Below are 23,586 nucleotides of genomic sequence, written 5' to 3' on the forward strand. Positions count from 1 at the left end.
CTCAAAGCTCCACCTCCTAATACCATCGCCTTGGGCGTTAGATTTTCAACATATGAATGTGGAGGGGGCGGAGCGGGGATACAAACATTCTGACCTCAAGGCAGAGCAAGGATGCAAAACCAAGTCCTTGGAATCTAGGTCTCAAGGTAACACCGATATTAGTTATACCAACAACCAGCAACACTTAGCACGTACTGGGTCTCCTAGAACTGTTGATGAACTTTATTCATTCAGCAAATATTTATTGTGCATCTTACTTGCAAGCACTGTTCTAGGCGCTGTGGAATCCATAGCAAACAAGACAGACAAATCTATGCCCTCAATTACATTTGGTGTGGCTTATTAAGTCCTTAAAACACTTCCCTTTGGTAGGTTCTATGTCCATTTACATCTAGAACAAAGAGAAACAACTTGAGACTCCATGGAGATAGAATCTGCTTGAGGTCACCGTGACCAGAAGTGGCAAAGCAGAATCCAAGCTGAGTTCCCCATGATCTTGCCCTATACTTCACAACCACCTCCCATTGACAGGGAGGGAGTCTGGGACAACCAACTGCTCACCTGACTCCTCGAACTGCCGGTTGTGAGTGGCCCAGGATTCCTGGATCTGCAGCAGGCTGGTCTCCATGGCCTGGATGTCGGCGTCAGGACAGTTGCATTCTGGGAAGGTGGGGCCACACTTGCACCAGCAGTCATTCTCCTTGCAGATGAGCTCACCCTCAGAGCTGCAGGTGATGTAGCTGAGCGCCGCAGCCACGAAGCGCTCACGCAGGTACTCAGGTAGCAGCACCTGCAGGCCTAGGGAAAGGGCTTGTCAGGGAATCACCAGGCAGAACCAGCGGGGACTCAGTTTCCCTCACCCAAGGCTGCAGGAGCCCCAGCTGGGGTTCTGCCGCCTTGTGAATCCCAGGCCCAAGAACGGTCACCCCAGGGCCTAATTCCTGCTGAACTGGTTGGGAGAGAGGGCTGCCCCAGTGACAGATGGGGGAGGATCTGAAAATGCAGATGAGGCGCATCAAAGCCCAAGGCTTTGTCGAACCCCTTACATCAGCCAAATCGAGAGCATGCATATCACATGAACGGGCTTATTGGCTACACATCAGCATTTCTAGGATGGAAACAGGAAGATGTTTCAGATAAAAGAAGAGCTTACAGCTCTCATGGGGGAAGAATCAAGCCTTGATGGGCTTTTTGCTTTGCCTCTGATAGCCATCCTGTTTCTAGCTTCACTGAGATTAGCAGCAGGCATCCTAGGACATTAACAAATGCTTATCTTCCTGGGCCTCCCACCCCAGCCCTGGTTTGGAAGCAGGGACCGGTAGTGTGGGTACGTGGTGGCGTGTGTGGAAAGTACACCACATCATCTCATCTACGATCTCAAGCATGAGATCATACTGTGGTCATACTAAGGCGCTAGTGAATGAGGAAATCCAAGTCCAGTGACCTCAGGGACCTGCCCAAGTCACAGTACTAGTGAGGTCAGCTTGGTGTCAGACCTTGCCCTTGTCCCATCTGGTCTCACAGCATAACTTGAACTGGTCGCCCCATCTCGCTGTGACTTAACTCTTGAGGACATTTAAAAGTAGGGTAGTCAGTCATAGACACCCCAAGGTTGGTCAGGCCTGGAGAGATAGGAATGGCTCTCAGTTCTCTTGTGATTAGCTTCCCTTGATCTTGGATATAATCCACTAAAGCTATAGTTTTCCCACCCATCTGTAGTAGATGTTAGTTTACCGCTAGGGGAATAGACTCCTAATTGGCTTCAAGCCACACAGAGTGGCTGTTGAAAGTATATCAGAGGATGAACAAAGAATAAACATGTCTTTGGACACAGCCTGGAGGGTTCAAGGTCAGGCTCCCCCGTAGGGACACTGTGAGACCCTGTGCCAGGAGAGTGAGGGACGTGGGGACTTCTGGAGAGGATGAGCCCCCATTTCCTCAAATGTCTGCCAGCTCTTTAGTTTTACACTCTTGACCTTGTCCTTGGCACGAAATCGGGGAGCCCAAAGTAAGGGTCGCGGTCTCAGCAGCCCTCTACCTATAGCTTAGAACTGCAGCAGCAGTGGTTATGGGGCCGCCTGGTTGCGATTTACCTCCTATTCTGAACTGCTCCTGAATGTTCCGGCTCGACTCCGTGCCCGCGGTGGTGCTCGAGCAGCCCTCCCCGCAGGCCCCGCGCACAGGCTAGCTCTCCGCACTCGCCCTCTGCGGGCTTGTTCCCTTCGCCTCCCCCATTTCTCCCTCCTCCTCCTCATCACGGTTCCCATCGCTATAAAATAAGTGCCTTGAGCAAAGTCTGCATGAGTGATGGGCTATAAAATTAAATGGCATAAACTATTCCAAATGAACCACCAGGCATTCTGAACGTCACTCATCACTTATTTCCAGACACAAATGCGGCCCATCCGGGAACACAGGAGGGGAGCGATGCTGACTGCGTTAGGTGCCTCTAAAGAAAGGGGTCTTTTACGCCTCTTTATTATCTATTCCTGATTCCTAAGGTATTTATGGGTTGCATCTGGCTCAGATTGCCTGGAATTTGTAATCGTAGATCTTGGGTGAGGGCTATTGATTTTATAATACCGGGACAATAATATCTTAAGCAGAGTTCAATTCAGTTAGGCCTTAAGAAAAATGAACTTTTGCCACTGCCAGGCAGCTCCGTCTGAATCAGCTTGCATAGCGCCCTCACCAGGATGCTGTGTGTGGGGGGGGACGGGGGGACGGGGGACAGAGAGCGGGAGCTGAGAGCCACCCTGAGTCACCTGGCCTCCTGACTTCGTGGAGTTCCTCCCTTTCCTTTCACTTTTCTCCTGTTTTCCCGTTTCATGTTTCCTATTCCATCCCAGTCAAGGTTCTCATTCCTCCCAAACTCTTCTCCTGGCTGTGCGCCCCCCACCCCCTGCCCCCCGGAAGGCTGCAGGATAATAGCGGAAAGCAGGGGCCACTCTCGGGGGGAACCAATGGGTCCACAGTTTGTATAGTTCTTACTTGAGCTAGAGATGGTGGCTCCATAACCACTTTACAAAGGCCAGCTGTTCCCAGTGTGTCCTTAGGACATGGCGGAAGGTTCTTTGGGCAACAAAGGATATCACTGAACTAGGACAAGGCACATAGGGGTGGACATGCTATTGCTGCAGGACGGTGACAGAGTTCTTGGAAGGACTATGAGGGGGAGGATTTGGGTGGTGACTGGTACGAGCAACGGGTCTTGGGCGTGGGGCAAACCATGCCAGAAGTTTGCACAAGAGGATGATGGACAGTCGTGAAGTACATGGCCCAGAACTCTTGGTAGTTCTTGTCTTAAGCAGGGTTAAGTAAGTTAATGGGGCAGGCAGGGGGTTCTCCCACTTCTTGGTGGTCCAAGCCTTTCAGCGATGGGGAAAGTGTGCGAACCGTCACACTGCGGCTTACCGAGCAGCTGCACTTTGTTCTCTGGACTCTGCACCAGGACAGAGCTGACCGAGTCCAGGTTGTCGTAGTTGCTGCAGCCCAGAGGGCCGGTCCTGGTCTCCGTGACCTGGAGAAGGGAGGGCAGAGCGTGGGTGTGGACAGCAAGGGGAGGCTTTCCCTTCGCACTCCCCACCTCCAGTCGTCCGGTCTCAGGCTCTGTGTCCTGTCTTTGACTGGCCGAAGGAACGACCTGTGTTCCCCCACCCCAGGAGCGTAAAGCCACTTTTGGTGTACGGCTGGCAGCAGCAGTTGTACGTAGTGGGAGCCTTTCGGAGGGAGCCCCAAAGAATTTCTGTCCAGGAGGAGAAAATTCAACTTAGGCAGAGGAAGCCTGTGTTAGACTTTTAAGCCAGAGTCCCCGCTTCTCTCCCCCAGAGGAAGACAGGGGGCCAGATGTGGAGGCTGTTGGCCTGCCGGTGAGCCAGCTGTATCCGCTTGACATGGTGCTCACAGGCTTTAGGGATCCCAAAGATGAAAAGCACTAGAGAAATAGGAGTTATGAGTATTATTATTAGTATTAAACATTTAAGTCCCACCTTGGCACTGAGAAGTCCTTTGAGAAAATCAGCCATGGGCTTACTTCATATTTTAATAAGTATTTTAAATATACATAAAGTGTTATAGGCATGTAATATTCCAAAACACCATGGAGTCTTTTTAAAATATTATAAAGTTGGCCTATCAGTTTTCCCCTGATGTTTAAAGTATAAGATGAAAAATACAGAGCTTGACATGCGCTGAAATAATTATGTAATAAGAATGATGGGGACCTGAGGCCCTTTCTTCTCCGGATCTCTGAAAGCTTTGCCAACAATCAATCAACCAATCAACGAGTATTTATTGAGCAGTCACTGTTTCAATTCCACACAATCCATCAAACATTCGTCGAGCGTCTTTCCCAAAGTTCTTCAAGGCAATCTGCCCTGATCCCTCCGACCTCCTCTCCCAGGCACACTGCTCTGCAGCAGGCATACGGGCTGCCGTTTTCCATCCTTTCCTGCAAGTATTTTGGTCATGTCTGGTTCTCTACACACCAAAGGCTCCACGGGAGTACGCGCACGTTAATTTGGCTCACCATGTTGTCAGCGGTATCTGGCACATAGTAGATACTCAATAAACTGGAGAATGTGTGAGTAATAGGTTCTAAGCTTTGGAGGGTGGAAGGACGGGCACAAAATACACACGTTATATGCTCTGTCCTAAGGAGAATACAACCCGTAGGGGGCTGGGTCCATACACAACTGACTGATACACATCCAAGTCGAGCAGAGGCCACGTGTCGTAATGAGCACTGGGGAAGGTGCAGCTCTGAACAAAGGGAAAACAAGGAAAGAAGTAGCAGAGAAGATGCCACCTGAGTTGGTCCTTGAAGATAAGCAGCAAGTGGACAGGAAGAGAAGGAAGGGAAAGGTACTCTGAGGAAAAGAAGGGGCAGCGTGGCCTAAAACACATAGGTTCGAACGTGTGTGGTATGTGTGTCTAGCAAGCCGCTAGTTACCATCGTGAATACCAAGGTATTAAGTGACATTCTTAAAGGGAATTTAGTACACTTGGGCTTAAAAAATACACATGGAACAGAGTAATCAAGTGAGAGGGGGTGCGATACTGACTTAGGATATAGTGGGGAGAGAGACGGGCAAGATCTTTGTAGATTAAGGTAGTCAAAGAAGGCTTCATGGAGGAAGTGAGCCATGAATTGGTCTTGAAGGACAAGCAGGGGTGGGAAGGAAGGGTGAGGGAATTGGGATGAAAAGAGATGGCAAAGACCAAGCGGCAACAATGACATGGCACTGAGAAGCAGCAAGGCTTAGCCTGAATGAAGAGAGACAACGAGATGGTGACAGGGCCAGGAACAGCCTCTCTAGAGTTTTCCAAGTTCATCCTCCAAGGTCATTCCATCTACCCTTCACAGGAACTCTCTGGGATAAATCACCACTGTTGGTCTCCACAGAAGGAAACCAGGGTTTGGAGGGTTACAGTGTCCGACACTGCTGAGTAGCTGACACAGGGTATTAACTTTCGAGTCCCCAGATGCCAGTTCATTGCCCTGGTGTCTCTTGTGAGGGCATGTCAGTGGACTGTAAAAAGCAAAGTGAGTTAAACCCCTTTAGATGACATTACTCTTAAGAACAAATATTTCAAACAGCCCAGTGCCCCAAACATATGGTAGTGATCTCCCTTCTCAGAATGTGAACCGGATGCAAAACAAACTCTACAGCCTGAGGTTACAGCATCCCGATGTTATGGACCGGAAACCCAGGCCAGGTAGGTTACATGCCTTATTGCAGGGCACACAGCTAGTCACCTGCAGGGCTAGGATTCGTTCGACTCATTCTTTCATTCACTCACTTATTCATTTAGCCAATACCCACGGAGCAAGCAGAACTCACAGTGAGCAAGCCATGGTCACCACCACAGGAGTTTATAGATCACCGGAAGCACGTTTCCACACTCCCTGTGTTCTGCCTGTTACACGCGGGCCCGCCTCCCTCCACAGGTGGGCACTGAGTGCTGAACTGTGCCTCTGTGCTGAGTGGGTGGCAAGTTGCCAGACTGAAGTGGGAAGTTGGGTGCTGCCTTATTTCAAAGTGAAGCCTTCTCTGTCTGTACGGAAGAACAGTCTCTGTAAGAGCTGTGGCTAAGGACTAGCCTACCTGTTCTGGAAGAGCCTGCCCCTCTGCGAATGGGGTGGGCTGAGGGCAGTGTGGGATGGCAGGTGTGCTGTTTGGGAGACGTGCCTGTCCCCAGCTCCAGGTGAGCCGGCCAGCACGCTGTCACAGAGCTTGTACTGGGTTGTCCATCCACTCCCCCCCGCTGAGGTGGTCACTCAGCAGCATCAGGTCCAGGCAGGGAGGCAGCTACACACCTTATGTAGGAGCCGGGCGACTCCCAGGGAGGAGGCAGCACAGCCACCTTCCTCTCCGTTGTCACAGCACTGTCCCTCCCTCCCGCCACTCTGCCTCCCCCCCACCATCTTGTCAATGTTCTGGGCCCCTGGAGCTCTCTCCTGTGCTTCATTCACATTGCTATTTCCAAAAGTCAGATCCGCGAGAGGACAGCCAGTCAGGCAAGTCATTGAAAGGGCGTGAGTGGCTTCGCTTTGTTGGTTGAGGCGCAGGGTAGGAATGAGGAAGAGACCGAGACCGTGACACCCACACTCATTTCCCGTGAGAGGGACGATCCAGGTCTCCAGGGCTGAGGAGGGCCCACTCTGGTGTCACTGGATCCCAAAGTCCTTGCTCTTCCTCCTGCTGCTCTGCTCTGAGCCCCTCTGTCCTCCTGAGACAAGTGGAATGGTGGTGGGGGGGGCGGGGTCGGGCTGGGAGATTTGACAAGCAGGAAGGCCAAGTGACGAAAGCCCAGAGTCCTGCAGAGCCGGTCCTGAGAAGCCTGTGCCTTTCTCGGACGACAGGTCCCACAGATGGTAAAAAGGAACCCAGAGAGCTAATGGAAAGTGCAGTTCACTCAGGCGCACTTCAAAGAACGTCTCAAATAAGCTTCCAGAAAGGGAAAATAATTGTGTGCTAATTGGTCTGTTGACAGAGACCAGCCTGCCATTAGAAAGCCCTGATGGATCTCAGGTTCATTAGCACATCCAATTTCCCATAAATACCAGATCATTCGAACCCCCATTCCAGCCAGCCGGCTCTCCTCTCCTGCCCTTCGCTTCCGGCAGGCTGCTCTCCTTCTACCTAGGGGGACACCTGCGAGGCTGAGGGCATGTCAAATGGGCTTCTAATTGCGAGCAATAGGGCCGCCACCTGGAGAGCAGAGCTGATGGTGTGTGTGCTTGAAAGAGCTGCACACTGAGTCCCAGGCCGCTGCGGTGAGGAGTTCCGACAGGTGTTTTAAGGGCGCTTTGTGAGAACCGTGCCCTCCTGGGGTCCACCTGGACTTTTGTGGGGGTTCTGTGCAGTCAGCTCAGGAGCATCTCAAGTCCTCCACACCAAGCTCCTCCTCAGCCTTCGATTAAACAGAGGGTGAGCCACAACTCAGGTGTGTCCCCACCACCCTGTATGGCTCTGATCCCTTCTCGGGAATGACGGACAGGGTGGGTGCATATTCAGCCTTTTACAGTTTGCAAAGTGTTTTCGTGTGAACTATGCCATTCAGTGCCACCCCAACTCTATGGTAAAGTCAAGGGTGATAATCACAGTATTTATGGACAGGACGGCAGTGTGCTCACAGATCAGAAGGGGTCCCAAAGCAGGGACCTAGAGGCCCCCCATGGTGCCTTGGCCCTTTGGTTACTATCAAGGGGGGAACAGGGGCTTTCAGGGGAGGGGTCAGGTGGTTAGGGTGGCACACAGGTGGTTGGTGTGAAGACTTTTTACCAGCTGGTATGGAAGTGTTTTAGTATTTTAATAACCATGTAGCCATAGCAGCTGAATGCGAGCCCTGGATAAAAGTAAGTCAAACAATTGCTAACTCCATGTTAAGCTCAGGACTTCTCAAGGTCATAGTAATAGTAAGCGTCAAGGCTGAAACTCAATCTCAAATCTTCTCGCTTGAGTAAGTTTGTTTTTCACCATACCATGTAGCCTGCCTTCACCTATCAAGCATTTTATTGAGTGTCTCACCACTTGTCAGACACTGTGAAAGGACCCGGAACTGTAGGCATGCAGCAGAGTCCCCACTGCTCTAAGCCCTCCTGTCATGGTGGGCATGAGGAGGCACAGATGGGGATGCAGACAGCTGCAGGAGAAGGTGACAAATCCAACACTGGAGGTGTGCGCTGATCAGGATAGATCTTGCCACAGAGGGCGATTGCAGTGGGGTCTCAGAGAAATGTGTTGGATAAACAGGAGCGGGCAGAGGACCTCTTTTTCTGGGTTAGTGAAAAGAATTTGCTAACATAGGGTGAGAAGTAAGAGTACACACCTGCTTAGAGAAACAAGAAACAGGCGGATTTGCTGGAGGATCTTCCTTTCACCGAGGCTGAGTAGGTGAGCAGAGTCCTTCTCCGCCGCCCGCTTCCACCCAGAGTGACGACCATGCTGGAAGCCAGCTCAAGTGCTACCAAGGCATGTCAGGAGAGGCAAGTTGGTGGCAGATGCCATAGCACCAACACACGTGTTGGCTGGAAAGGATGTCCCCCAGTCTACTGGCTACCTAGATTTGTAGCTGTGCTAAGTGTGTCAGAGCGAAGAATACTTTTAGAGGCAGAACGTATTTACTTTCAGGACAAAGCAGAGACCAACTCTATCCAGCGAGCAGGGCTGTGGGATGGGTTGCCGACACCCCCTGTGCTCCTTAGCTTGGCAGTGTGTCCTCGGACAGGTCACACAGGTCTCTAGACCCCACTAAGTTATGTAGAGATGAAGACTTGGAGGAGTGGAGGTAGGAGAAAACACTAAAAGATCTTTGTTTTCCTGTGGTTCTCTGAGTTACATTCCATGGGGAGAATGCTTTGTATTCCTCAGCAGAGAAGCTCCAGGTCGGTCAGCCCATTGGAAGCTGAATGGTCATCTCACATTCCATGTGTGATTGGAGGAGGTCCAAAAAGAGGCTTCTGAGGATGGTGGCCTTGAGGACATGGGCAGTGTCTCTAGTTCCAGAAAAAGTATAGCCACAGACGCTATCAATAGATGTGGTTTGGGGTGCCTGTCACCTCTCCACAACCCACAGAATTTATGAAAGAGGTGGGTCCAATAAGCCATAGTTGAGGCTGTGCAGCCCCCACTCTTCGTATTGGACTAGGATGGACTCTGAAGCAGATTACTCTAGATCTAGAGCAACCTCTTAATTACTCTAGAGAATTTAGACCCATGACACTGAGAATAAAAAATTTAAAGGGTGATTGTGGACACTTACAAAATTCAGAATAAATGAATATCAATCACCAGGACCTGAGAATACAATATTGGACAGTAGAGTGGTCCCTGCCCTGCTGGCATTGGCTGAGAGATAAAACAGAAAGATCATATTCGGTCAGGCCCAGAGTCAACTCCAGAACCAGGCAAAGCTACATGTAAGCTGAAGTCATTGGTATACGGAAAAGTCCGGAATAAATAGAGGCAAGAACTTGGACAAGAGATGCAGGTAGATGAAGCAGGTGGACATGAAAAAGTAGAGACACGTGTTCTAACAAGAAACAGAGAGAGTAGCCTGGGAACATTACTGTCCTTTTATAAGTCTCATGTGTCTGCACTGGGTCTTGTGTCTTATTCTTGGACATCTGTGATATTTGTCACCAAAGTTGTCTTAGTAAACCATCTTTATTCTCAAGCTACCTTGAGTAGATTTGTTTTTTTTTTTCAACTAAACATACTTACATACACTTGCACACACACTGAGAAGACCCTAAGCCATATGGAAAATGGGGTTGGTGACTTCATTCATTCATTCATTCATTCACTCACTCACTCACTCACTCACTCTAGAAACCTTTATCCATTACCCATAATGTGGCAGCTCTGTACTCTCACTGGGAGCCAACAATAAAGAAGACCCAGTCCCTCCCACAAGGACCTCATAGTCTCGTGTCATCTAGCAATTATAGTTCAGCTGGTAAACCCTGTCAAAGAGGCACGTGCATGAAACACTGAGGAGGGGCATTTAACTACCTTGGGAGTCAGGAAAGTCTTCATAAAGGTTCCCTTTTTGAGTTGGGCAAAGAAGGGTGAAGAGTCACTCAGGTGAATAGATGAGCATTGCACGCGAAACAAACAGCAAGTGCCAAGGAGAGAGACATAAGAGCCCGCTATGTTTGAATAAAGATGGGTAGTTAGATAGGACCGGATTACATGATATAAGTGATAAGTCACTTATGCTGGTGGTTGAGAAGGAAATGGGTCGAGAAGAGATGAAACTAAAAAGACAGCACGGGTAGATCTTCCATGGCCTTACACTTTTATTAAGAAGAGGAATCAGCCCTTTTCAATCTCCAGTTGGGCTGTAGCTCTTGCTTTCCATACACGTTCTTAGTTGATCTTCACAGAAATCCTTCAAGGTCGAAGTTATTCTAATTGCTCAACAATTTTAGGATGAGCAGACTGAGGTTGAGAGAAGTTTGAGAACTTGTTCGAAGCCCTGCTGTGAGCAGTGGCTGAAATCAGACTCTTGAGTTTGAACCCATGTTCTTTCCCTCGTGTCACACGCCTGCCACCCTGTCTGGGGGACAGTGGCTTGGGCTCCGTTCCATGTACAGTCAGAAGCCATTGAAGGAATTTAAGCATGCGGATGACATGAGATGATGGTTTTGCACCCGTGCGAGCAGCATGGAGGGTGAATCTGGGAGCTGAGGGTGGGGGCGGGAAGTCTAGTTAAACAGATAATGCGAGAAGATCCGGTAAGAGTCAGAGGTGCTGAATTGAGGGAATAGCAGTGGCATGGCGGATGGCAAAGAGCAAGCTCAAGATACGTCAGGGGGTGATTACAGCGGTGGACAAAGGAATCCGAGTTGGGCAAAGAGGGGAACGAGGCCGTGAAGGGGCGGGCGAAAGTGAAAAGTTGGTCAAACAATAAGAAAGACCATCGGCGGGATCTCTGAGTTGTGGGTCCAGGTCTGCCTTTCGTTTCTGGGTGAGACCAGTTCCTGAAGGGGGCCCGAAGGGAGAGAGGGACTCCCACGGAGCTCTGATCCCTGGTAAAACCCACTCCACACCACTCACAGTTCTCTTTCATCTCCTAAGATACCAGCTTCCCAAACGTACCCCAAACCCCGGTCTCCTCGAGTCCCGCTCCCCTCTTTGATGCTCACCCCCACTCCTCCTCCTCCTTGTTGCTGCGGTCTACTTGTCCTGTCCCTCCCCCTCACTCACTGAGGATTTCCGCCTTTTTTACCACCACCAGGCCTTGGTCCTTCCTGCCGACCTCGGCTTCCATGCGGTCCCCTGGCCTCCTCCCATCACCGCCCCATCTCGCCTCCTGCAGTCTCATCTTTGGCTCACCACCCGCCCCCATGGCCATGCCCCAGAACCCGATTTTTCGGTAGCTGTCCTTCCTCTATAATCTCAGTATTAAGCATCGCACGCTTGTTCCTCCTCTAGTCTCTTCCTTCTAACAAGTCATCGAACTGACTTGATGTCGACCATAACTTAACAATACATTTTAAAAAACCCACTTGGACTCGCGATCTTTCAACCTGGCCCAGTTTTCGCTTTCCGTTACCCTCCCACTCTCAGCCGCCTCGCTCCTTTTTCGTTCACTGTGTGTCCACGTACGCACGCGTCTCGGTAACATCCCGCTCTTCATCTACTCTGCGCCTGGCTGCACCTGGATACTGAATGTAGCCGGTAAAGCTCACAACCCTGCTGGCCGGGCTCGTGTTGTAATGATGACCATGCGTCTCACAGGGGCCCTCGGCGCTGCCCAACACCCCAGTATCAGTATCTGGTCGATTGATGTACCTGACTCCTACTCTCTGAAAAGACCATTTCAGACGTTCCTTTCTCAAGAAGCCCTTTTGGTTTTAGCCAAGAACTTTGCTTCTTGTTTCGTGGAGGAAATGGGATTGACCAGAAGAGAACAGTGGCAGCCCTCGTGGCTACACCTGCTGGGCCGCTGCGTTCGTCCTGGTGTAGTCCTTTCGCCTCCTGTTACAAAAGACGAAGCGCTTATGCTTCTCTGGGAGACCTACCCCTCCACCACGCATGGGTCATCGACTTCTCTCATGCGCTCAGCTGCTTCTGCAATAATCTGTCTCTCCCTCTCTACTGAAACATTGCAATCGGTGTGCCAATATTGTAGATTCTCTCTCGTCTGAAAAGTAAAAACACGACCTCCCTTCATCCCGCATCGGTCTCCAGCCATCACCCATTTTCCAGTTTTCCTTCACAGCAGGGTCCTAGAGCATTGTCTCTACTCCTCTGACCCCTCCCTTTGCTTTCGCTCTTGAACCTTCTCCATTCAGCTTTTCGGACCCTTCACGCCACTGAAACTACTCTTACCACGGTTACTAGTCGCCTCCATGTTGCCAAAGAGGTCAGTTCTCAGTCTTAGTGCTCAGCAGCGTTTAACGCAGTTGCCTGCTCCTTCTTCTGTGACACACATCACATGACTTTGAGATCTGAATCTGGCTCTCTTTACACCTTTCTGCTCTGTCTCAGCCTCCTTTGTCAGATGCCCCTCTTCTCTGTTTCTGAATGTCGATGTGCTCCACAGCTCAGCTCCAAGGCCACTTTCCCAGCTACATTCACTCGAGTGATCTCGTGGCATCCTTTCTCATAGTTTCAGATGCCGACTCCGCATGTGTATGTATTTGTATACCGAATTTATATCTCCAATTATGACCTTTCTCTGGAAATCCTGGCGTTGATACTCAACTGCCTGTTAGATACGTGTACTTGGATGTCTAACAGAAATGTCAAGTTCATATGTCAAAAACCAAACTCTTGATTGACCCCTTTCAGATCTGCACCTCCCCACCCGCCCCCCCCATCAGTGTTTTCTTTCTTAGTAAGTAGAGTCACCGTTATCCAGTTTCCCAGGCCCAAAACCTTGCTGTCAATCTTGACTCCTTTCTTCTAGTTCATTGGCTAATCCTGTAGGTTCTGTCATCAAAATATATTCCGAATCTGCCAACCTCTCAGTCCGTCTTTCCAGCCAGCTCTGTCCTAGCAAGCCAGCATTATTTCTCACCGGGACCGCTGCAGCAGCCGCCAATCAGTGATGCCCTCACGATCTGGCCGCGGCAGCCTCCGTAGCATCAGCTCCCTCTCCAGCGATACCACACGGTTCCCGCCTCGTGTCCCCAGCACACTCCCACTCGAGAGCAGGTGCTCTTCTCTCTGTCTAGAATTCTCTCCCTCGAGACACCCATGCGGCTCCCTCCCTCCCTTCATTCCGATCTCTGCTTAAATGACATTCCTTCAGACAAGTCTTCCCTGAAGTATCGTATCTCAAACGCGCTCTGTCCTTTTCCCTGGCTTTATTTCTTCATACCGTTAATCCCACCTGACATTACGTATTTATTTAATTCTGTCTCCACCACTAGAATTTCAGCTTCGGGAAGTCACGGGCTTCTTTTGTTTTGTTCGCTCTTGGATGCTCAGTACCCAGAACCGTGCCTGACACATAATAGGTGTTCAACAAATAGTTTTTGAATGATAAATAAATGAATGGAGCTCCCTTTCGAGTTTTCAGTGCGATAAAAGGGTCTAAAAACAGATCGATCTCTACTGAACCACTCTAACTTGATATTTAGAATTTTATAATCCAGCATCCTCAAGTATTTTTACTAGTCTTCTCTTTCCTAAAACAATATGAACTTTCCCAGAACTCTCCTAGATGTAAGGAGAAGAGGTTATAGTTATTAAAGTTACAGTAATATTTGATCTTTTTCAAGCATAAAAGATCACATCACTCCTCCGCTTAAAACTCTCTGGTTGTTTTCCACGGCACTTGGACTTCTTAAAAAATCATTTCTCGCGGCCCTGTAATCTGGCTCCGGCCTGCTTCTGAAGCTCATCTTGTACCAGAGCCTTTCTTGTCCATCTCTCTGGAACGACCACAGCCTTCTCCGTGTTCCTCCAAGGCACCAAGCTGGGTCCTGCCTCGGGGCCTTAGCCCTTACTGTTCCCTCTGCCTGAACTCTCTTCCTTCAGATCTGCATATGGCTGGCTTCTTTTCATTTCAGATCTCAGCCTCAAAATCAAAGCCCAAAGTGCCCTCCCCTGACTCGTCTGGCAAATATTAGCGGCCCCCTTCTCTCCCCCAGGAAATCTGGACCTTTTGACTCTGTTTTTAATTTACGTCATTATCTGAAATTCTTTTGTCAATGTTTACTGGCTCATTATCTTCATCCCCCACTAAAATATAACCTCTGGAGAAGAGAGAACCTTGTCCGCCTTCACTGTGTTCCCTCAGCTGGCGCCGGCCGTGGGACAGATGCCGCCTTGGTTATTTGCTGCAGAGAAAGACCTGGACCACGTTTCGGGCTGGTGGTGCCTCCATCAGAAAGCTTCCTCCCCACTTCAGTCACTCAGGCCTGGCTGACTCTGAGCTGTTTAAGACTCTGGCCTCCCCCTCGGTTTCTCTCTGCCTGTCCCCCACCCCCTCTCCCGGTACCTGTCAGGCCATTACCTTGATGGCCCCTGTGGCTATCTGGATGTGGTGCAGCCGGCGCAGTGTGCTCTCTCTGTCGATGAAGTAGGAGGCTGCTAGCTGATGCAGGGTCTCGAGGGACACGGCAGAGCTGTTCCCACTGCCGCTGGCGACGGGGGCACTTCCCGCTGACTCTGTCTTCCGGCTCAGTTTCCGCTTATCCACAAAAATGGTCAGGGACTCTTCTCCTATAGCAAACAACGTAGGTTCATTGATGAGGCCTTCTGCTCCCTGATCCCCTACCTATCAGAACGTGAAACTCTGGCCAGGAGAGATGGGGCTGAGAAGGAGCCCGGTCCTGCTGCGGACCACCTCTTCCCCATCCCACGCCACCTTCCGAACCATCTCATCTGACTGTGCCATAGGATAACGGGCACCAATGCCTGAGAGTCCCTCCCTTTCCTCGCTCCTGTAAGTCCCCCCACACCATCCAGTAGATCTGTTTAACATCCTCTATTGATCTCTGTCTCAGGCAATCCGCCTCCGTGGGAGAGGTAAAATTCTTTCTCTCGAGTTGTTTATGAGATGTTGCCATAGATATTTATGCTCCTTCCAAAAGGGCAAAAGCCTTGAAGCTCAGCCTGCCCCCTGCCGCCCCATCAAACATGCAGCACCTACCACGCAGGCAGCTGGCCTGCAACCTTGGACAGCTCCCTTTTGTCCATCCCATGGCGAGCTAAATGTTTTTAATAAATCCTGCTTTCTTCTTCCCAGGGCTGAGAGAACTCTGCCCCTTCAGAGCTTCTGATTCTCCCCCTGGGTCCTAGCCACAGGCTGCACCATCCCCACCCCCACCTCCATCCAGCCCAGAATCATTAGAATTGGTTTGTCTGTTTACCAATCTTTATAAAGAGGAAGCGGGAGGCAGGGACTCAGCAACCATTGACTTCTTTGCCCATGGCTCTGACAACTCTAGCCACAGCAAATACAGGGATGCAGAGAAGCCTCGGGTTAAGTGGCTCAGTCAAAAGATAAGTGGGAGCACCCCTGCTGGCAGGTGCTTAGTAGGAGGAACCTGTCTGTCCCCCAGCCTCCTTACCCCACACCCCCTTCTCAGGAGGGTGCGTCTAAGCAAACAGCAATGTTCTGGAGTGGATTTGGATGTCAAGACAATATACCGTTCTCGAAGGCACTGGAAGGAAAACACTTATCAGACAATAATAGGCCAAGAAAAACAAAAGACCCAGGAAGACGACCGAAGCTCTACTTAGTGTATCTATAAGCTATTTTCAGGGATCTGGCAACCAGTTCGCATAGGATGCTGATGCGCGTACCTCCGAGGGTGGCGGAGAGTAAGAAGTGAGTGCCGTACTTTCTGATCAGGTTTTCGGTGACCTGCTGCAGGCTGGGCCTCCTCCCCAGGAGGCGGACGTTCCGGATAAACTCCGGGGCGAGAGGCAGTGGCAAACTGAAGAAGTCCTTCCTCTCCACAGCCAAGTTGTTCACTTTCCAACGTGCGAACTCCCTGGAGGAAAAATCAAGAGCTAGAGAAAAGCTCATCGTGTTTTGGAGCAGGAGGCATAAAATCCGAAGCAGATCGCGTTCTTCCTTCGCTGGCATCCGCCCGCCTCCTCTCAGCCCACATCTCCCGGCGGAGGCTCCCACCGCCTCAGAAGCCCGTCGGCCCCGCCTGGCCTCTCATTCCCAGGCCGTGAAGAAGCCCCATCACAGCTGGCCTCCATCAGAACTTACTGCCACGAGCTTTCTCATTGGAGAGTGGCCAGTCAGCTCATTCAGATAAAGATACTCATGGTGGTAGTGTATGTAATAAGGGAAACAAACAAACAAACAAGCAAACAAACAGTGAAAATGTTGGGACATTGGTTTGCGGAGATCTGATCTAGTCACAGCTGCCATTCGGTGGACAAGCCATAACACCTGTCACGGCCTCCGTTACCCATTTTTTAAAAATTTATTTATTTATTTTAATTAGTTTCAAGTATATAGTACATTGGTTAGACATCTAAATAGTTCATAAAACAATCCCCTCAATTGCTCCCTTCCTCCCCTGGCCCTCCACCTAGCTATCGTATTAATGCCAACTACATTCCCTCTGCCGTGCTCCCCATCCCCGTGACCAAATGTCAACTACTAATGTGTACTTCTTTAACCCTTCACCCCATTCTCCCAGTCCCTCAACCCCACTCCCCTCTGTCCGTCACCAAATTGTCTACTATATTTGAGAGTCTGTTTTTGATTAGTTTGTTCTTTTTGTTCCTTAGATTCCACATATAAGTGAAATCATATGGTATTTATCTTTCTCTGTCTGACTTCTTTCACTCAGCGTCATAACCACCAGGTCCATCCGTGTTCTTGCAAATGGTAGGATTTCATTTTTTTTAATGGCTGAACAACATTCCACTGTATATATGAACCATAAATTCTTTATCCAATTGTCCGTTGATGAACATTTTCAGTTACTCATTTTTAAAGTCAGACGTTTGGTCTAGAATAACAGTTCTCAAAATTTTTGGCCTCAGCAATACGATAATCGAAGGGGACTTCAGTACCCGACTTCAAATGATGGAGAGACCATCCAGACAGAAAATTAACAAAGAAACATTGGACTTAAATTACATGTCAAACTAAATGCACTTAATAGACAGAGAACATTCCCTCCAACAGCTACAAAATACACATTCTTTTCACATGCACGTAGAACGTTCTCCAGGATAGATCACATGTTAGTTCACAAAACAATTCTTAATAAATTTAAAAAGACTGAAATCATGCATCTTTTCTGACCACAATGCTATTAAATTAGAAATCAATTACAAGAGAAACCTGTAAAATGTACAGATACATGGAATATAACAACACGCTCCTGAACAATGGGTCAAATGCAAAATAAAAACAATCTTAAGACAAATGAAAATGAAAACATGAATACTAAAACTTATGGGATGCAGCAAAAGCAGTTCTAAGAGGAAAATTTATAGCAATAAATGTCTACATTAAGAAAAAATAAAGATTTAAATGAACAACCTAAGTTTACACCTCAAGGAACTAGAAAAGAAGAATAAACCAAGCCCAAAGTTAGCAGAAGGAAGGAAATAACAAAAATCAGAGTAGAAATGAAAGACGTAGAGACTAAAAAAACAACGAAGAGATCATTAGAGAAATATATCGTTAGATAAATAAAAATTATTAGTTAGACTATCCAACCAAAATATAAAATTAAAAATGGAAGAGGACACATTACGACAGATATCGCACAAATGCATATGATCACAAGAGATTACTATGAAAATTTATACACTAACAAATAGGACAACCTGGAAGAAATGATTAAATTCCCAGAAACATATAACCTATCAAGACCGAATCATGAAATTTAAAAAAAAAAAAAAAAGACTGACTCATGAAACCATGGAAAATATAAACAGACCAATTACTAGTCAGGACAGTGAATCGGTAATCCCAAACCTCTCAACAAACAAAAGTCCAGGACCAGACCACTTCCCTGGTAAAATTTAACAAACATTTAAAAAAGAATTAATATAAATCTATCTTAAAACTTGTCTAAAAAAAAATAGAACTGGTGGGAAAACTTCCAAACTCATTTTATGGGGCCAGCATTACTCTAAATGCCAAAAACGGACGAGGACACCACAGGAAAAGAAAATTACAGGCCAATCTGTTCATCTCTGATGAACATAGATGCAAAAGTCCTCAAGAAAATATTAGCAAACAGAATTCACCAGTACATTAAAAGAATCATACGCCATGATCAAGTGAGACTTATTCCAGGAATGAAAGGATAGATTAACATCCACAAATCAATTTATGTGACACACCACATTAACAAAAGTAAGGATAAAAATCATATGATCATCTAAGTAGATGCAGAAAAAGAATTTGAAAAAATTCAATATTCATTTATGATAAAATAAAAGAACTGTCATCTAAGTGGGTCTAGAGAGAACATACTTCAACATAATAAAGGCCACATATGACAAGCCCATAGCTAACATCATAGTCAATGATGAAAAGCTGAAAGCTTTTTATCTAAGATCACTTTAATTCAATATAGTACTGGAATTCCTAGCCAGAGAAATTAGGCAAGGAAAAGAAATAAAAGACATATAAATAGAAAAGGAAGAAGTAAAATTGTCTCGATTCATAGATGACATGGTATTATATATAGAAAACCCTAAAGACTCCACTAAAAAATTTTAGAACTAATAAACAAATACAATAAAAATGTAGGATACAAAATCAATATACAAACATTAGTTGTAGTTCTATAAGTTAATAACAAAATATCAGATAGAGAAATTAAGGAAGCAATCCCATTTATAATTGCATCAAAAAGAATAAAATACCAAGGAATAAATTTAACCAAGGAGGTGAAAGATCCATACACTGAAAATTATAGACGTTGATGAAAGAAATTGAAAAAAAAAAACACAAATAAATGGAAAGATTCTGTGCTCATGGATTAGAAGAATTAATATTGTCAAAATGTTCATATCACCCAAACAATCTACAGATGCATTGCAAACCCTATGAAATTCAATGGCGTTTTTTTTTTCACAAAAATAAAAAAAAAAAACCTTAAAAGTTTTATGGAACCACAAAAGATCCAAATAGCCAAAGCAATCTTGAGAAAGAAGAAAAAACCTGGAGGCCCCACATGTCCTGATTTCAAAATATATTACAAAGCTATAGTGATCAAAACAGCATGGTATTGTCATAAATGCAGAAACATAGATCAATGGAACAGAATAGAGAGCCCTTGATAAATATGGTTAATTAATTTTTGACAAAGGAACCCAAGAATACACAATGAGGAAAGGACAACTCTTCAAAAAATAGTAATGGGAAAATTAGGTAGCCACATGCAAAACAATTAAGCTGGACCCCTATCTTACACAATACATGAAAGTCAACTCAAAATAGATTAAAGACTTGAGCTTAAGACCAGAAACCATAAAACCTGCAGAAGAAAACATAGGTGATGAGCTCCTTGACATTTGTCTCGGCGATGATTTCTTTAAAATCTGACACCAAATCCAGCCACCCTGCTTTGTTGTAGGTCACAGCTAGACTTTATTAACTAACAAAGAATTACTATTCTGTCATGTAAATTGCCAGAGGCAGGGAAAGGCAGGCATCCTTCCATTTCTTGTATTTTCTTAAAATGGCAAAAGCCCCTCACGAAGAGAAAAGGTCACCTTACCATAGATGTGACTCCCACTTTAATCAAATCTAAACAATGAAAATTGGTGGTCACACTGCTTGCACAGTCACTTCATTCAAGACTGTCAAACAGTAACCGCTACAAGAAGCTTCCTCAACCATCCCATCCAAAAGAACACCCCCGCCCTTTCTGCCCCTGTGCTCTGTATTATGTATATATCTTTTAGCATTTATTACTACTTGACATAACATAGCTTAAAATTCTCTGAATCTCCCTCTAGAACATAAACTCTCTGAGGGCAGAATTGATTTTTTTTTCTGTCTTATTCAACAGTAATAGAACAATACTAGAAGTTGTAACAATAGAATAATAGTAGATGTCCGATATATTTTTGTCGAATGATTGAATGAGAGATTCTCTCATTTATTTTTTAATTTAAAATAGTCATTTATTTTATGTCGCAGTTCTCCTCATCCTTTAGTTGCTTGCAAATTATCGATGACTTGATTTTTTAAAAAAGTTATAGGATTAGAATACTCAGACGCGACCACCAATTAGTGATTGATCTGAAGTAAAAGTAAAACATCATCAATGTGTATATATATCAAAGGGAAAATTATATTTATTTTATAAAAATTTTGTGCATTTCTTAATATATATAAATCAAGGCTCTTGCATCATCTTCCCTGGACACGAACACCATCCAGTGACTGTCCATCATCCACACCCTGGAGTCAGCCCAATGAACACAGAGCTCTCACTCAGACTTTGCTGTGCTGTACACCCTCCAGTCCCCTACACTGAGTCTAACAATTTCTGCCCACTCCCAGTATCCAAGGTCCCCCCAAAGAAGCAACAATCTCGGTGTTTTGCTCTTTTTCTTAGTCTTCATCTTCTTTTATAATTTTCCAACCTCAGACTTGGAAAATTATATATTTGATCCAAACCAAGAAGAATTTTGAGTATATCTTACTTAAACGAGTGAGGATATTGAAGCTCAGAAAGCTAAGTAATTTGCCTGATGTCACACGACTACCAGGAAGGACATTTGGACTGTTAGAATTAGAAGAAACGTTTGAGTACCGTTTGCCAATTTTTTTTTTTTGCATTCTTGTGCCCATCTAATATTCTCTTCATGTGATGCTTGGGATCAATGGATGAGACGGCTCAGGCCCAAGCAGACTAGCACAGGCAGTCCTGCTACCCCAGATCTTGTCCAATTGTCCCAAGGGGTGGGATCAATATATGAACGTACCTATAATCTGTCTGCAGCACCACCAGCGCCAGCGGGCACAGCAGTTGAGAAGGGCGATTCCAACCCTCTTATGTCATGAGAAAACCATGACACAGAGACGGAAGTGGTTTGCATAAAGCAGTACTACCAGTCGGTACCAGAACCAGAACAAAAAGCTAATGTCCTAATCCTTCCCCAGTGGTATTTGACAGCAAGTAGGATGATGGGGACAATAACAACAATGAGACCCAGGGAGGTTAAGAAAGTCACTTGCATTAAGTCATACAGTTAGTAAGTGACAGAGCTGAAATTAAAACCCAGGTCAGTACCATACTGATGTTTCTGTAACACTGTTTTTCCTTGTGTAGATTAGGTTAAGTGTATTCTATTGCATTTTAATTCATTAAAAATGTTTACTATATTCTAACAAAAAATACTTTCATTACCTGGAACATTCCATCTTTTTAATGATCCATACAAAACGTGAATTTATTGTGTATGCAAAACACAGTGCAACATATACACTAAAGCAAAACTTTTCAGTACGCCCCTTTGCAAGAGGAGAAATTAAGACCTACAAAAAAAATCAAATCCACACACGGGGTGCCAGAGCCGGAATCAGAGGTCAAGGCCTGATTCCAGCTCCCCTGTGGCTGCTCAGGAACTCGTAACACAGAACAACAAGTGACTCAGAAACATGAATAATACTGTCTTAGGAAGCTTTTTATGAGTAAATAAAAAATAATGGTTAACATTTAATAAATTCTTAGGATGTGCCAGGCATGCCAACCATCTTACAAGTATCAACAATGTAATATTCACAACATCTCCATAAGGGGGAAAATATAATTATCTTCGTTTTATGGATGAGGAAATTGAGGCACGAAAAGTTCATTTCCCAGTAGGTAGCACCCAGTAGGTGGCAGAGTGGGAATTTAAATGCACTGTCTGGCTCTGTGATCCACAGTCTTTCTCACCCACCGTACAGCCTTTCCTGTGAAATACAAAGGAGCAACCACAGTTTTGTGACTAGGGAAGAGTGTGTGTGTGTCTGTGTGTGTGTGTGGTGTGAGAGAGAGAGAGAGAGAGAGAGAGAGAGAGAGAGAGAGAGAGAGAATGAATTTCATTGGAGAAAATAGATGTGGGAGGCTGGCGTCAAGGCAGAATTAGGCATGAGGTCTCAGCTGGCTATAGGAAGGTTCAGGCTCTGAGGGGACCCAGTGGTTTCTTCTTCTCCTTCACTAAGTTTCTTCCCTGCCCTTTGGGGCCCTTCATTGAATCAGAATCATGCAGGCAACATCTATGAATGGAGTTTAAATGAGAAAGTGGTAAAACTATGCTTGTAGGATTTATTAAACTGGTTCTTTCCAGCATGGGAAATCCTCAGAAGGCAAGACTGGAAGGCAGCCTGAGCCATTCAAAGAATAAATGATTTTTTCTCATTTTTAAGTTAGTAGCTTTTTTTTTAGTAATAAAATAATCAAGATTCTTTTTTTCCTAGGAAAAGGGTATTTTCTATATATCAGTTAATTAACATACACTTCAATGAAGCCATCATCTTTGTTTCAATTAAGACATCAAGTATCTCCATTTCCCGTTAGCCATTTCTCTTGAAATCTTCTCCCACTGTGTTTGTGATACAATAGACAGTCCGAGAAAGCAAACAGTGGCGAAGCCCTTATGGAAAATGTCCTGAGAACGGCAGAGGCCACGCCACAAAGGGCTCACCAGTTAAGACAAAGGGTGACCAGAGCTCTCCACAGTGGACTTTACCTGTACAAGGTGTCAACGGTGCTTCGATGAGTCGTTATAATTAACAGAAGTTTGGTTTATTTTCCATCATATCTTAGATTAGCCTAGAACGGACAATATGTATTTCTGTCAAACAGTTAGCGAACCCCTAAAATGATTAAAAACAAAATAAAGTTTGGGAAAGGTACGATCCAATTTGGAGGGTAAGATCCAATGCGTTTAAAGCCATTGTACACACTAATACTCAGAATATTTTAGACCTAATTCAATATCTCTATATCTATATTCTGAAGTGATTGTAGTTATCTTTGTCCCAAACTGCTTAACACTAATAGTCTAGATTGTCAATAAATGATACTCTGGTTATACGTGAATTTAGGGATTTTCCCAGAATCCAAAGGGGCAGCGCTGAGCAGTCATGCTAAGCCTGAGGCAGCAGGAGCTCTGGCAGGGCCCTGTGCCTGGGCCAGCTCCAAGTTTCCAGCAAAAGGGTCCCAATGAGAATATTAAATGGCACAAGGTGTCCCTAACTGGAAAGAGGTAAATAAAGGCCACCAAGCCCCCCACAACCATGTGTTCCTTCACGTTACACAATGTCAACAAGAACCCTGCCAGTGAGAGCCCCCGAGGGGCCTGTGCTCCCAGCAAGCACAGCCAGGGTCCTCATCCCAGCTGCTGCCTCCAGCAGCCACCGTTTTTCAGGCTTAGAAGCTGAGAACATTGATCTGGCCCCCATGAAGAGGCATTACCTGCAAAGGCTCCCTCCCTATGCAGCCTTAAGGGAGAGAGTAGATTTAAAAAAAAAAAACATTCATAGTTTCAAAGCAAAAACGGTCTCAAGTGAGGCTGACACCTGGTAGTAATGAGCACGGCAGAGACAGAGTGGGTGGTCGTGCCCAGGCCCTACCAGCCAGATCGCTCTGCTCCCAGTTGCTGAGGGACACGTCCTTCCAGTGTT

The 23,586-nt window shown here is 46.4% G+C and overlaps 1 protein-coding gene across 1 annotated transcript in view; it reads right to left on the minus strand.

Annotated features, from left to right (window-relative positions):
• Positions 1-23,586, minus strand: part of BRINP2 (BMP/retinoic acid inducible neural specific 2) — a 92,086-nt gene that overhangs the window by 5,775 nt on the left and 62,725 nt on the right. Inside the window, exons 3-6 of the mRNA XM_039881412.1 lie at positions 15,774-15,964; positions 14,479-14,687; positions 3,415-3,520; positions 562-798 (exon numbers count right to left, since the gene is read on the minus strand). Coding sequence (XP_039737346.1) covers positions 562-798; positions 3,415-3,520; positions 14,479-14,687; positions 15,774-15,964 — 743 coding nt within the window. The remainder of the gene's footprint in view (positions 1-561; positions 799-3,414; positions 3,521-14,478; positions 14,688-15,773; positions 15,965-23,586) is intronic.

Source organism: Pteropus medius, unplaced genomic scaffold, assembly GCF_902729225.1.
Source record: "Pteropus medius unplaced genomic scaffold, Ma_sr-lr_union100, whole genome shotgun sequence".
Taxonomy (NCBI): Eukaryota; Metazoa; Chordata; class Mammalia; order Chiroptera; family Pteropodidae; genus Pteropus; species Pteropus medius.